The 15,282-nt window shown below is 43.4% G+C and overlaps 2 protein-coding genes across 3 annotated transcripts; both read left to right on the top strand.

Annotated features, from left to right (window-relative positions):
• The first annotated feature begins 8,311 nt into the window (after positions 1-8,311).
• LOC110532286 (DNA-binding protein inhibitor ID-1) lies at positions 8,312-9,554 on the top strand. The gene is made up of 2 exons (XM_021616037.2): positions 8,312-8,831; positions 8,982-9,554. The coding sequence occupies exons 1-2, from the start codon at positions 8,487-8,489 to the stop codon at positions 9,015-9,017; spliced, it is 381 nt and encodes a 126-aa protein (XP_021471712.1). The 5' UTR covers positions 8,312-8,486; the 3' UTR covers positions 9,018-9,554.
• A 1,859-nt stretch (positions 9,555-11,413) lies between these two features.
• Positions 11,414-15,282, top strand: mrgbp (MRG/MORF4L binding protein). Of its 2 annotated transcripts, XM_021616036.2 has the most exons (6): positions 11,414-11,807; positions 12,419-12,540; positions 12,670-12,751; positions 12,841-12,915; positions 13,069-13,225; positions 14,030-15,282. In XM_021616036.2, the coding sequence occupies exons 1-5, from the start codon at positions 11,648-11,650 to the stop codon at positions 13,176-13,178; spliced, it is 549 nt and encodes a 182-aa protein (XP_021471711.1). In that variant the 5' UTR covers positions 11,414-11,647; the 3' UTR covers positions 13,179-13,225; positions 14,030-15,282. The 2 variants fall into 2 exon arrangements, with proteins under 2 accessions (XP_021471711.1, XP_021471710.1); XM_021616035.2 differs by lacking the exon at positions 13,069-13,225 and having other exon boundaries at positions 11,425-11,807.

Consider the following 15,282-nt stretch of genomic DNA (forward strand, 5'->3'; position numbering starts at 1 on the left):
CCTAACAGCTCTGTCACGGCTGTTTACTGACATGTTGATATACTGTACACAGAGGTTAAACTGTGGTAACGTCACAGCTGGGGTTGAACTTTGACCAATTATGGAGTGAGAAAGTCAGACATCCACAATAAATAATATGCAGATATGATTAGCAAGCATGAGATTAGTCTGGCTGACACCAGCTCTCAATGTCACAGCTTGCTGGGCAGTCAAGTGGGTCACGTGTCAGCCAGGCTAGCATTAGGAATAAAGGATTTTCCCCAAGGTCAGTCTAATATACAATACACTGAGTATACCAAACATTAGGAACACCTTCCTAATATTGAGTTGCACCCCCCTACCCCCCATTTGCCCTCAGAACAGCCTCAATTCGTCGGGCATGGACTCAACAAGGTGTTGACAGGATTCCACTGGCCCATGTTGACTCCAATGCTTCCCACAGTTTTGCCAAGTTGGCAGGATGTCCTTTGGGTGGTGGACCAGTCTTGATACACACGGAAAACTGTTGAGCATGAAAACCCAGCAGCATTGCAGTTCTTGACACAAACCGGTGCGCATGGCACCTACTACTATAACCCGTTCCAAGGCACTTAAATCTTTTGTCTTGCTCATTCACCCTCTGAATAGCACATATCCATGTCTCAATTGTCTCAGGGCTTAGAAATCCTCCCATTCATCTACACTGATTGAAGTAGATTTAACAAGTTAACAAGGATCATAGCTTTCAATTGGATTCACCACCTGGTCAGTCTATGTCATTGAAAAAAGCAGGTCTCCTCAATGTTTTGTACACTCAGTGGATAAACTGTGCATTCGGAAAGTATTCAGACCCCTTGACTTTTTCCACATTTTGTTAGGTTACAGCCTTATTCTAAAATGGATTAAATCGTTTTCCCCCCTCAACAATCTACACACAATACCCTATAACAGGTTTTTAGACATTTTTGCAAATGTATTAAAAAGAAAAAACGTAGATATGACATCTACATAGGTATTCAGACCCTTTACTCAGTACTTTGTTGAAGCAAATTTGGCAGCGATTACAGCCTCGAGTCTTCTTGGATTTGATGATACAAGCTTGGCAAACCTGTAGTTGGGGAATTTTTCCCATTCTTCTCTGCAGATCCTCTCAAGATCTGTCAGGTTGGATGGGGAGCGTCGCTGCACAGCTATTTTCAGGTCTCTCCAGAGATGTTCGATCAAGTTCAAGTCCGGGCTCTGGCTGGGCCACTCAAGGACATTCAGAGACCCAAAGCTACTCCTGCGTTGTCTTTGCTGTGTCCTTAGGGTTGTTGTCCTTAGGGTCGTTGTCCTGTTGGAAGGTGAATCTTCACCCCAGTCTGAGGTCCTGAGCGCTCTGGAGCAGGTTTTCATCAAGCATCTCTCTGTACTTTGCTCTGTTCATCTTTGCCTCAAGCCTGACTAGTCTCCCAGTCCATGCCGCTGATAAACATCCCACAGCATGACGCTGCCACCGCCATGCTTCACCGTAGTAATGGTGCCAGGTTTCCTCCAGATGTGACGCTTGGCATTCAGGCCAAAGAGTTCAATCTTGGTTTCATCAGACCAGAGAATCTTGTTTCTCATGGTCTGAGAGTCCTTTAGGTGCCTATTGGCAAACTCCAAGCGGGCTGTCATGTGCCTTTTACTGTGCAGTGGCTTCCATCTGGCCACTCTACCATAAAGGCCTGATTGGTGTAGTCCTGCAGAGATGGTTAACCTTCTGGAAGGGTCTCCCATCTCCACAGAGGAACTCTGGAGCTCTGTCAGAGTGACCATCGGGTTCTTGGTCACCTCTCTGACCAGGGCCCTTCTCCCCCGATTGCTCAGTTTGGCCGGGCGACCAGCTCTAGGAAAAGTCTTGGTGGTTCCAAACATCTTCCATTTAAGAATAATGGAGGCCACAGTGTTCTTGGGGACCTTCAATGGTGCAGAAATGTTTTGGTACCCATCCCCAGATCTGTGCCTCGACACAGATCTGTGCCTTTGACATCGTGGCTTGGTTTTTGCTCTGACATGCACTGTGAGCTGTGGGACCTTATATAGACAGGTATGTGCCTTTCCAAATCATGTCCAATTAATTAAATTGACCACAGGTGGACTCCAATCAAAATGTAGAAACATCTCAAGGATGGAAGAAGAGTGTGCAAAGCTGTCATCAAGGCAAAGTTTGGCTAATTTGAAGATTCTCAAATATAAAATATATTTTGATTTGTTTAACACATTTTTGCTTACTACATGATTCCATATGTGTTATTTCATAGTTGTGATGTCAGCACTATTATTCCACTGTAATGCCTGTCGTTGGAAGGAGTGGACCAAAGCTCAGTGTGAAAAGTGTTCATGATTTTTTTATTATCAAAAAACACTCGAACAAAGAAACAAAACGAAAGGGAACAGTTCTGTCAGGTAACAGAGACTAAACAGAAAATAACTCCCCACAAAACCCAAACAGAAAATCACAACTTATATATGATCCCCAATCAGAGACAACGATAGACAGCTGCCTCTGATTGAGAACCACACTAGGCAACCCCCCCTCCCCCCTGAACCTATAGGGGAGGTTCCGGGTGGGCATCTACTCTCGGTGGGGGCTCCGGTGCGGGACGCAGACCCCGCCTCGCTTTAGGCTCCCCTCACTTTGGTTGCGCCTTCGGTGCAGGGATCATCGCCGGGACCTCCAGACCGTAGATCATCGCCGGAGGCTCTGGACTGCAGACCAACGCTGGGGGCTCGGGACCGCTGGGGGCTCGGGACCGCTGGGGGCGCAGGCTCCGGACTGGGGACCGTCACTGCAGGCTCCGGACCGGGGACCGTCGCTGAAGGCTCCGGTCCGGGAACCGTCGTTGAAGGCTCCGGTCCGGGAACCGTCGCTGAAGGCTCCGGTCCGGGAACCGTCGCTGGAGGCTCCGTGCCATGGATCCTCACTGGAGGCTTCGTGCCATGGATTATCACTGGAGGCTTCGTGCCATGGATCCTCACTGGAGGCTTCTGGCCATGGATCATCACTGGAGGCTTAGTGCCATGGATTATCACTGGAGGCTTCGTACGTGGAGCCGGAACAGGTCTCACAGGACTGAGGAGATGTACTGGAAGCCTGGTGCGTGGAGCTGCCACAGGGCTTACCAGGTACTGGAGGCCTGGTACGTGCAACTGGAACAGGTCTCACTGGACTGGGAAGATGCACTGGAAGCCTGGTGCGTGGAGCAGGCACCGGATACACTGGGCCGTGGAGGAGCACTGGAGGTCTCAAGCGTAGAGCTGGCACAACCCGTCCTGGCTGGATGGTTACTTTCGCCTGGCAAATGCGGGGCACTAGCACAGGACGCACTGGGCTGTGCAGACGCACCGGAGACACAGTGCGCAGAGCCGGCGCAGGATATCCTGGGCCGAAGATACACACTGGAGGCCAGGCGCGCTGAGCCGGCACCATCCGTCCTGGCTGGAAGCCCACTCTAGCCAGGCCAATGCAGGGAGCTGGAATATAGCGCACAGGGCTGTGACTGACCGGTCACATGTTCCCCACGGTAACCACGGGGAGTTGGCTCTGGTCTAAACCCTGACTCCGCCAATCTCCCCGTGTGCCCCCTCCCAAAACATTTTGGGACATGCCTCTCGGGCTTCCGTCCTAGCCGTGACCCCTTGTATAGTTGCTCCCTCCTTGCTGCCTCCGTCTGCTCCCATGGGAGGCAATCCTTCCCAGCCAGGATCTCCTCCCACGTCCAGGATCCTTTACCATTCAGAATGTCCTCCCATATTCCTCCTGACCACGCTGCTTGGTCTTTTTGAGGTGGGGAGTTCTGTAACACCTGTCGTCGGAAGGAGTGGACCAAAGCGCAGCGTGAAAAGTGTTCATGTTTTTTTATTATCAAAAAACAATCAAAACAAATTAACAAAACGAAAGCGAACAGTTCTGTCAGGTAACAGAGACTAAACAGAAAATAACTCCCCACAAAACCCAAACAGAAAATCACAACTTATATATGATCCCCAATCAGAGACAAGGCTGCCTCTGATTGGGAACCACACTAGGCAAAAACAACAAAGAAATAGAAAACATAGATTCTCCCACCCGAGTCACACCCTGACCTAACCAAACATAGAGAATAAATAAGGATCTCTAAGGTCAGGGCGTGTTTTATTTTGTTTGTCACTTTCCCTCAGATATCATACTAGAAACTGCAAACATGTATCTCCACCCCATGGCAAAATTGGCAGAATTGCATGAAATAAGTCATAAAATAGCAACATTTTCTCTACGCCCCATGTCAATATGTGTAGAATTGCAAGATATTATCTCTAAAACTTCAATTTTCTCTCTTCGCTGTCAAGGGGTTTGTGGGTACGCAGTCCCACGAGCCACTGTGGTCGCTCATGATGATTTCAGATTTTTTTTGTGGCTGCCATCAAAATTGTGTAATTAATGTTTTGTATACTCAGTGTATATTACCGTATGACTTCAAACACACACTCATCCCCAGCAGCCCTACAGTATGTCACTCTGTACATCAGACATCCGTGCCTGTACCCCCCAGCACAGCACACCACAACAAGTCCCTCAGCACATAAGGAGCTAGATAAGTCTATGCAACAGGAAGGGCCTATTTCTACATTCCTACACCAGCAAAGCAGCATCAATCTACAGTACCCCTGTATTCAAAAACATATTGCCTTCCATTAGATTTATTGAAATTATGCTGACATATGAGCACAAACTAAGGCTGTGGACAAAAGGTATCACTGCAGTGAAAGTAATAGATAGGGACAACACAAATGGCTGTGAATGGAGAAGGTGGCAACTGGCAAAACATTCTTGGAATGTCCTTCCTCCTTATTTGGCTCCTGAGTGGCGCCGTGGTCTAAGGCACTGCATCTCAGTGCAAGAGGTGTCACTATAGTACCTGGTTTGAATCATGGCTGTATCACATCTGGCTGTGATTGGGAGTCCCATAGGGCAGTGCACAATTGACCCAGCATTGTCTAGACTTGGCTGGAGTAGGCCATTATTGTAAATAACAATTTGTTCTTAACTGACTTGCCTAGTTAAATAATGGTTACATTTTTATTTTTTTTTACCTGTTGCTTAAGGTGACTGCATGCTACAGTTCAACTGGCACCTAGCTGAACTCGGCTAGCCAAACCGAACTAGTGTACCCCCTTAAAATACCTTGCTTGAAATAAGGAGAGAAAATGTAAAGTTGGTCCATTTTGAGAAGCTGTACCCAGTAATATCTTCCTCAAAATAGTCTGAATGAATCAAGAAATCTGTCATTAATTTGAAGTTTTTGCAGAGGAGATCTTAGTAGCGCAATTTTACATCTAACTAAGATGTTTGGTGCAGTATTTCTCAGTGAAAAAATGTGCATGAAAAAGAGTTGAATGACAACATAGACTTTACTGAAGAATCCCTACTGTTGAACAATCACTGACGAAGGGGAGCAGACTTCGGCTCTGAACTTCAGCTTGCCTCCAGAAAAACATTTGTGTGCCCAAACAGCCCAACAAAAGTCCAAAACCTCACAAAATGTTGTCAGAATATATGCACAAACTCTTCTGAATTGTTTCGGCTGGGAAGCATGGTGGATACTTTTAGCTTCACTTGCTCTCTGTTTCCTGTCCACAGTGTGCAGCCGGGCGTTACTCCCTCAACAAAAAAAAATACGGAAATAAAGAGGTTGAGAGATCAAAAGTCCCCACATTTCCACCACTGACAATTCATATAATTCAACTAACCAACTGCTTCCAAACCACAGTGTGTCACAACAAATCTGGGAGGCTCCAACAACAGGGAAGTGCGAGAGAAGAGCGAGAAAACATTTTTACACCTCAATTAGTAGTAGCCAGTTGTAATGAATCACTACAGAAAGAACCTCCTCTCTGTCAGTTAAAATCAGGATCTAATCTGTATCACTTTTCTCTGTCCCTCTCCCCCCCCCCCCCCCCCCCCCCCCTCGCCTTGATGTGCAGTAAACAAGATTAAAAGGGCCCAGCTGTGTGGAGTTATTGTTGGTGTCAGTAGGAAGTGCTGATAGCTGTTGCAGCTGAACAAAAGCTGGATGAGAGAGCAGAGGGGCGCTCCAGACTCACTGGCCCCAGACAAGATTTCCCCCCACAATCCTTGCTCTGCACTCCCATTGTTTCAGACCACTGGCGCTCCCCATCCCCAACATGACCTGAGAAATAGGACGGAGGAAGAACAGGATGTCACTCTCCTCAGGCGCAGCTCTCTCTGCATGCTGGTGAAGAAGAAGAGTTTTACACAACTAGTATAAGCAAAAGCAGGGAATTTGTTTAAAAGAGGGTTGTCCATCTGACATATTAATTACACTTCCATAATCAATTACACGCACATTATAAGGATGCAATGTTTGGTTAAAAAAATATGTTTCTCATGCCATATTTTAACATGGTGAATTACCCCTTCAAACCACAGATTTATTTTGCTAACAATTTTCTCCGTTTTCACTTTGTATTTTCAAGACTTCTCTTGTTTGGTTCTCTGTCTCCAAATGAATTGCAAGTTTGCTGCAAACAGCACAATATCCAAGTATTTGTTTTATTTTTTTATCATGCAGAAATCTCATTCTGGTGGACTCTACAGCCAGCCAGAGACAGAGGGGGACACTGAAATAGCAACATTGTAATTTGTTTTATATATGTGTGAAAGATTCAATGTAGCCTATGCCTGGATACAACGTTTTACTTGAGGAATTTTATTAGACAAATTAAGGGGCGGACCTAACTGAAGGAATTCAGGAACTATCAATGCAAATTCAAAGCCTTCTGTCTTATTTATTTCACTAGCCTTTGGAATTTGAGCAAGCTAGTGACAATGGCAGTTTGCAGGTGTGGGGCGGTAATCTCTTCAGAGTGGTTTAACTTGATAAATGAAAATGAATGCCGATCTTGGGCAGCCAGTTCTCAGGGTTTGCGCTGCGCAGGTGAATGGGGGAGTGCAAGCCCGTTGTTTGCGGTCTCCATGGACACCGCCCGCGCGGCGCCAGGTTGACAGCCGTCAGGGACTTCATGAATGGGTGACGTCATGGCACTGGCGCCTGCCAGTCTGCTTCGGCTTGTTTGGACAATCTGGGGAAGATTCAGTTCAGAGCAGAGCAATGCTTTTTCAATGCCGCACTCACAGTGGGAACACGTGAAAGAATCTGTAAAATGATTCATTGGAAAACTAATTTAAGAGGAACGGGAGGGTTTAGGCTTAATGTGTTAAATATGCTATTTGTAAATTGAAAGAGATTTATTGCATAGGCTAAACTATGTGGATCCATGAGATTCGTATTCTAATGAAATGCACGTTTTAATAGATTTAAACTTTTATCCTACAATTCAAGTCATAATTTGCATACAATACTACAAAATTGTAATTACTTCGCCACTATTGACCTATTTATTGACTTACCTCCTTACTTCATTTGCACACACTGTATACAGATTTTTCTATTGTGTTATTGACCGCACGCTTGTTTATCCTATGTGCAACTCTGTGTTTTTTTTTTTATCGCACTGCTTTGCTTTATCTTGGCCAGGTCGCAGTTGTAAATGAGAATTTGTTCTCAACTGGCCTACCTGGTTAAATAAAAGTGAAATAAAATACAAATCAAGCAGCCAAATTAGTTTATTCCTTTGTCTATATTGGATACGCTTTGTTGAATGGCCATATTGTGATGCAACTTTAGTTTATAATACGATTTTATATTATTATGCACTTTTCCATTTGATAAAACGTAATATTTATATTTAAGCAAATAAAAAAAGAAGCACTTTGGGGTAGGAAATTATTATGCACAGCTGGAATGAGCAGAATGCTTAGGTTGGCTACTCTATTTTATCGAGATTATAAATTAACTGGAATTTAAAAAATGTAAAGAAATCACCAATTTAAAAAACTATATTGTTGTGACAGATCTGGCCATTTACCGTATGATTGAGTTCAATCGGTCTACTCAGTTAAGGCTACAATTAAAAACCTATTCATCTAGTAATTGCAGCATTCTTCATGAATATGCCCCCCACCCATGTCTCCGGGCGGTCTCTACACCTGCAAAGTCCGCGGGCGATGGACAGCTGGGTTCCCACACAGGACACCATGAAAAAAAAGCACACATTTGTTTCCATTTGTAACACCATCATTTAGCAGATTGTAAAGATTGATAACACCCGATCTTTATTGGTAGAGAGAGGACTGGAAGCCCGCCCCTCCCTTGCAGCTGGGAGTTTCTCATTGGTTCAACCCTTCAAATGTTCTCGCTTTGGTCACTCCCCGAACCCTCTGGAAAGATAAATTCATCCCGAGTTCACCTCCGCCACAAACTGTCAAGTAGGCTACAAACTTAACGCTTGAAACGCTCACGAGGATAATCACCTGAACTTTTCTAACAGAACTAGCAGGTATTTACCTATTATTTGTTGTATATTGTAGCAGAAATATATATACCCTATATTTTTGCTTTTCAAGGCGACAAAATAAGAAAATGAAAGTTGTCGGATCTACCTGCGCCCTGAAAAACACCGAGGATGTGGTCCGTTGTCTCTCGGAGCAGAGTATGACCATCTCCAAGTGCAAGATCCCACTGTTGGACGAGCAGATGAGTGTATTTCTGCAGGACATGAACAGCTGCTACAGCAAACTAAAGGAGCTGGTGCCCACTCTGCCAGCCAACAAGAAAGCCAGTAAGATGGAGATTCTGCAGCATGTCATCGATTATATCTGGGACCTGCAGGTCGAGCTGGACACACCGGGCAAGCAGCAGATCTCAGGTGCAACCCGCACTCCTCTGACAACCCTCAATGCAGAACTCGCCAGCATCTCTGTGGAGGTATGTGTACAAAACAATTGCAGCAAATGTCTTGTTGCCATATGCCTGTTACATATTCAAGTGTAAAATGAGATCACTGCATATTTCTGTGCTAAAATCAAGTTCTGTGTCATAAAACTTACCATTATCCATTACTCTTATTTTTCACAGAACGGATGCGCTGATGACAGAATTCTCTGCCGTTGATCAATGAAGCAATAGAACGAATCATTAGCAGAAAGAACGATGTTGCCAGCCATGCATGACATGTCGTCGCATCTTATGTCTTACATCCAGCAGTGGAACGACGTTGAAGTCCATGATGTGCATAGATAGACATTCAGGAGTTGAAACTTACGAAGTGTCAGGTCAGCGGCGCTGTCCCCAAGCAGCCACAGGTGTCCTGCTGTCACCAAGAAGAGCGGTGCGCGCCATGAAGACAAGTGTGCTGGTCGACCTGAGGATGACAATCAACAACAATGCATCCTAACCCAACGAGCTCTTAGATGTTGATACATGTTGGACTTTATGTGAAAGAATCTTTCATTCCATGTTCGATTTCTATTTTCTGTATTTTGTTCAAGTCATACCTAGAAAATATGTATATGTTTTTTTGCAAAAAAAAAGTAAATTTCTCAGATTGAGCTATATTTGTATTGTATATTACAATGATGCAGATGTGATCCCAATATTGTTTTTATAACAATGTACTTATGGTGTTTTTATTAAAACAGATATGGTAGATGAGTGTTTCCTGCTCCTTTTTCTTCATTCTTTAGTTTGAACCTTGTTTATTCACAACACACACGTTGATAGCTGTCGCCTACTACCTTGGTTTAACTTTTAGCAGTTATATTTCCACACAAAGCGTCGTTTTAGCAGGCATGGACGATTACAATAAGTTCAATCAACAGAACCATCTTTGGATCTACTAAGCAACCAAATCAAGACAACAGTATGTTGCTTAACAATTATTGCATTGACACAAGTTTAATTTGTCACGTTCAGTTTCCAGCAGGTATAAACGGTACAGCGAAATGCTTACTTGCAAATTCCCTCAACAGTGCCGTATAAATAAAAGCAATCAAGTATGAGTAAAACATTTGTCATTCTGACAACTCACTGCCATTTTGAATCGATGGATCTTTACTCTTACTAATTCAGAGTATGACAACGTTAATGAGCTACATATATGCTTAATGTTACTTACACAGCTTATAACACTTGGATATTATCCAAACTATTCTAAAATTAAGTGAGCATTCAACATAAAATAATCTATTCAGGTTTCCATAATATACCTACACTTGTGTACCTCTATAGGCCTACTTATAATTTAACTATAAAACTGCCTAATTGAAATAACCTAGGCATTCAGCATAGCCCTCAAAAGTGGGTAATGAATATTAATGATATACACAGAATGGTTTAGATTATGAGATTTATTCATTTTCAACATCCAATATTATTTATGCTCTCATATTCAGTTATAACTTTAGCCTACTATTCACGATCTCTCTCACACACACAGCGAGTCTCCTTTCTTGGCTGCGATCCCGACCCATCTGCAGCCTGGCTCACGGATTACTGTTTGTTAATGTTTCAATCAGCTGTGCGCCGAGGAATGTGAGGCTATTTAACCTGAACTTCCCCAGGTGTGCGGCGGCGCCGCTCAGTCTGGGCCCGCCTGCCCTTTCCTGCCCTTGGCACGATGTTATCACATAAACACAATCCCACACTGACTCGGCTTTAAAACATTAGCGCCGCAGCTGTGCACACTGCACTGCAGGGGATTTAGAGCCGCGTTACATCTGGGAGTGGAAATAAATACAACTGTTGAATAGAGCCTACTATCTACCATAGATTTGTCCTGAGTCTCCTGAGCTATTTTAACGTGTGTTACTGAAATCCACGAATGAGGCATGAACATGACAAACTGTGTTATTATAATGTACTGTGGTAAAAAGCTGAAACTGAAAAATAAACCGTATAAATGACTTGTATAATATCAATAGTAGGCATAGCCAATTACAAGTGAACCTTGTTTGTTAGTTTATGTAATGCCAACCATGAGACTGGAAATGAATGTTAATTTTACACTTGGCATAACTCTTTACTCTTTGTAGGTTATAATATTACCCTGTTGGATACGAACATAACTAAGACATATAGCCAATTATCAATCTAAAATAAAAAGCAATGTGGCATTAAAACAAAATCATTATACATTGTTCAATACATCTGACATGCAGCTCCTCTTTTCAATAGTATTTTTTCTCTGTTCAATAGTAATGTTATCATACGACCGTATTATGAGTAGTCCTATTCAATAGTGTCTATTCCATTGTATTTAATTTTACTGCGCTGAATGAAGTCTGGTGAAGCAAGAAGACGCAAGGTCATATAGCGCTCTCTTGTGATGATACATGGTTCGTACAGGCAGCCCCTTATCTTCTTTCCATAGGCAATCATTGGGTAATAAAGTGAGTGATACAATGTATCGAGTCTAGACTGGACACAGTGCAACATTGTAACCGTAAGCAGGGGAATGCGGCTACCCCAGAGCTCCAGACCTGTCCAGTTTGTGTGCACGAAGAGGGCCTCAAATATGGAATGCCCTGTCTAAATGTAGCCTGGTCACATATACACATTGTAGGCCTACTTTACCGAGGTTTGTGCACATGCAAAATAATACATTTCAAAAATGATATTATTATAGCAAGCCTATCAAAGTATTGTATGTATTGTATCAAACATCTCTGGGTGAAAGCGCATCCCAGTTGGATAACCGTTTTACCAGTGATAGGGGCGCTGTTCTCTGTCCTGCTGGCAGTTTTATGTTATTGAAAGAGAACAACAGCATGGGGGAAGCCGAGGTTGTTCCAGCCGACGAAAAACAGGCAGACTCGGGGATCAGTCACATCGAAGACTCGGTGGTATGGAGTCAAGAAGTCGAGGTGTGCCTGTTCCATGCAATGCTAGGTCACAAACCCGTAGGTAAGAATATAAAGTTAGCAAGCTAACCGTATGGTAGCTTGCTAACTCAACGTTAGCTAACGAGCTGTGTGTTGATCGTGTAGGCCTGAAAGCCCCAGGTTATAGTGGAGACGTGACGCAGAAGACGAGACAAGAGCCACAATCACAACAAACCCCCAACAACTTAGCTAGCCAGCTTATCCACAGCTAGCTATCTACTCATAGCCAGATAATGACACATCTCAATGAACTCACACAATCATTTACAATTTTAGCTTGCTAGCTAGCTAAACATCTGCATGTTCTCTCAAAGTGTGTTGGTCAAATGTATTCACTGAGATAGCGTTCGGTAGCAAGCCAATTGAACTTCCGGTCTGACATACACATCTGGAAATCATAACACAAACAGCTTCTCTTCCCAAAATCAATTGCTTTGCCTTTAATTAAATTATTTTTACCTGCCGTTAGCTTATTGTACTAGCTAAAGAAGAAGTAAACTAGCTATCTCTAGTTTTACTTTTGGCCAAAATATTGTTCTTTGTTATGATCCATAACTAGATTTGAATGGTCTGACTATAGAATATTGAATCAGATTGTCAACCTACCACTTGGTCCGGAATTTTTTTCTGTAGGGGTAAATCGTCACTTTCACATGATCTGCATCCGGGATAAATTCAGCCAGAATATTGGGAGGCAAGTGTCATCAAAGGTGATCTGGGACCACCTGGGAACTATGTATGACATGTCAGCCTTGGTGAGTAAAGCATCATGATCTTTGTCTGGCATTTGTAATAGATTGTAATAGATTGACAGTCAGCTGTAATTTTTGTTTTTATGTAATACTGAACACTAATGATAAAGTCACACATTCTGTCCACTGCAGCATGAGTCTGAAATATTGCCGTTTCCCAACTCAGAGAAGAGCTTCAATCTTCCAGACGAGATTATTCAACAAGTAAAAGAAGGTAAAGTCTCTTTTTTCAGAATCCACTATACTTACTCAAATGCTGAACTACTGGAAAGTCCATACTCTCTCTCTTTTTGCCTCAAACAGGTAAACTGGTATCCGAGGACGACGTGAAAGACGATTTCAAAGAAGAACGAGACCCCCCAGCCATGCATGAAGAAGGTTCTCTCTCATTCAGATACATTAGCTATGTTTCCCCTCCTATGCCCCCCTCTTCCTCTCCTCTTTCTCTCTGACTTGAGTCCGTGCATCTCTTCTCCTTTGGCACAAAAAGCGACATCCCTCACCCTGGTCGTTTGTGTCTCGTTTTTAAAGGTCTGAGTCCCAGTATGGCTGCTGGCCAGGATTTTGAGAGGTATGGACAGAAGGACTCTTTCGATCTGTTCCAAAACTCCAGCTTGACCCCAGTACAGACCAGCTCATAACCAGAGGCTTCTTTACAGTGACCACCCCGCCTAGTGCACAAAAAAATGTGCGTCTGTATTTTTCTCAGTTTCTCTTTTTCTCTCCTTTAAATTTTTTTGGGGTTTTGAAGACATTTTCAAGCATGGCATGTCGATTTTTGTTATAGTTCTATATTGTTTTGTTTTGATGGAATTTGATGACAGAAGACAGAAGATATAATTGCATGTTTCAAATGGGTGGTGATGGGAATTGGAGGCTATGACTTGGTGCTCTTGAACCGACCTTTTCTCTCTTCTATCATCATTCCTTTTCTTAAGACTATTTGAATGTCACCTGTCTGTTGAACTCTACTCTGGTCCTCTATCCACCACTGTGCCCCTGGTCTATTGTACATGATATCTTTATTGATGTACCCAGCAAACAGTACCACCTGACACTAGAATAACAACGGGTTTAATTTGAGTCCACCATACCCTACCAAGTCACTGTAGTAGCTAGGGCCGGAACGATACCAGTATCGCAATAGTATCGTGGCAAGGAAACAAAACACAATGTGGATGTAACTTCTTTAGGAAAACAGCACTAAGCTATAGCACACAATTTTACATATAGCAGGTTTTTAAAGGGCCAAAGAGTTTGTTTTTCTTCGTGTTTTCATTTTTGCCATGGAAAAAATATAGTGATACTGGTATTGTCCCAGCCCTAGTAGTAGCAGTCACTTGATGCCTTCCTCACTGACCTGAGAGAAGATTTCAGAACTTGGACTGAGTGATGCAGAATATTTTAAACTGTCAATCATTTGCAAAACCTCCCTCCCCTTACCTGAAAACTTCCCCTCATCTTCTCTTTCTCTCCTTCTTGTCTCTCTCAGGCAGCAACTCCTCAGTGAAGATGACAGAGAGGGTAGGCAGCAAAGACAAGGACAGAGAAAGAGACCGAGAGAAGGGTTCCGCTGAGGGCGGCCCGGGGAAGGAGGCAGCAGACAAGAGGAAGAGGAACCGTGCCACTGAGAAGGTGCTCAACTCCAGCAGCAACCCCTCCAGCCCCGGTGGAGCCAAGCGGAGAAGGACGTAGGCCAAGCCACCAGGAGGCGCCCTCGAGATATCATCCACTGCAGAGAGCAGGAGACACCAGGGAGAGGAGGAGAGACCTGGGACTGGAGAGACTAATCTGTGAAGCCTGGAGGGAAGAGGAGGGAGAGAATGACAGGAGAGTGACATTTTATGAGTAATAGATTATAGAGCTATTTGGACAATGCTGAATTTGTGGACAGGTATCCAGGATACCTCATGAAGAACTTTTAAGCCCACAGAAGCTGTAATTTTAGTATGTTGGGTTTTCTCAGAACAACTAGAAAGATGTAGCATTCCCTGTTGCCACACAATCTCTGAAAGCCACACTGCAAAAGCAGTGTGATGACTACAACACTGAATCGTATCGGTCATGATGATCAATATACTGTCACAGCATCTGGTATATTTGGACCATCCCGTCCCACCAGTCCTCAGCTGTGCTGTGGATCAGAGGCCAGCATGACAATTTACTAATATTGACACAATTCAAGCTGACGCATATCAATGCTTCTGCATTGATGTCAGAATAAGTGTAATGGTACTAGTGCTTGTGTTATGTGAAGTTCTCTTGTTTGGCCTTGGAGAAATGCTGGACTACTAAATCCAATCAATACACTGTATGTGACTGGCTGGACGCTTGCATTAATTCATTGTCATTTTTTTTAGTTCTGAACTGTTACAAGTGGTTATAAACAAATGTATAGAGCTACTCATGGTAGTGTACCTCATCCACCTCTTCCAGTGACTGCAACCAGATGGTCATTGTGCCTCCTTATATCTGTATAAACTGTAGTTGCCAGTGGTGCAAAATGTTGTTAACTTTTTTTCCCACAGTCATTATTTGATGTAATTTTGTCCTTGGGGAATATTAAATCAGCATGTTTTGGTAATCGCTCCAAATGATTTTTTTTGTCTGTCTCAATGACTGACTTCTCAGAATCAAATAAAACAATGTGTAGCTGTAGTCTCCACCCATGTGAGATATGTTATTTTGTTTGTCTATTTATTTGACATGCTTCATTTTAAGGCATTAAATATGAGTTTGGACTAA

This window comes from Oncorhynchus mykiss, chromosome 9 (assembly GCF_013265735.2).
Source record: "Oncorhynchus mykiss isolate Arlee chromosome 9, USDA_OmykA_1.1, whole genome shotgun sequence".
In the NCBI taxonomy this organism is placed as follows: Eukaryota; Metazoa; Chordata; class Actinopteri; order Salmoniformes; family Salmonidae; genus Oncorhynchus; species Oncorhynchus mykiss.

Bases quoted from the DNA above. Each gene is read 5' to 3' on its own strand.
- LOC110532286 (XM_021616037.2), top strand. From the start codon at position 8,487: ATGAAAGTTGTCGGATCTACCTGCGCCCTGAAAAACACCGAGGATGTG. The intron at 8,832-8,981 runs GTATGTGTACAA...TATTTTTCACAG, and splicing joins TCGCCAGCATCTCTGTGGAG to AACGGATGCGCTGATGACAG.
- mrgbp (XM_021616035.2), top strand. From the start codon at position 11,648: ATGTTATTGAAAGAGAACAACAGCATGGGGGAAGCCGAGGTTGTTCCA. The intron at 12,752-12,840 runs GTAAAGTCTCTT...TGCCTCAAACAG, and splicing joins TATTCAACAAGTAAAAGAAG to GTAAACTGGTATCCGAGGAC. The intron at 12,916-14,029 runs GTTCTCTCTCAT...TGTCTCTCTCAG, and splicing joins CCCAGCCATGCATGAAGAAG to GCAGCAACTCCTCAGTGAAG.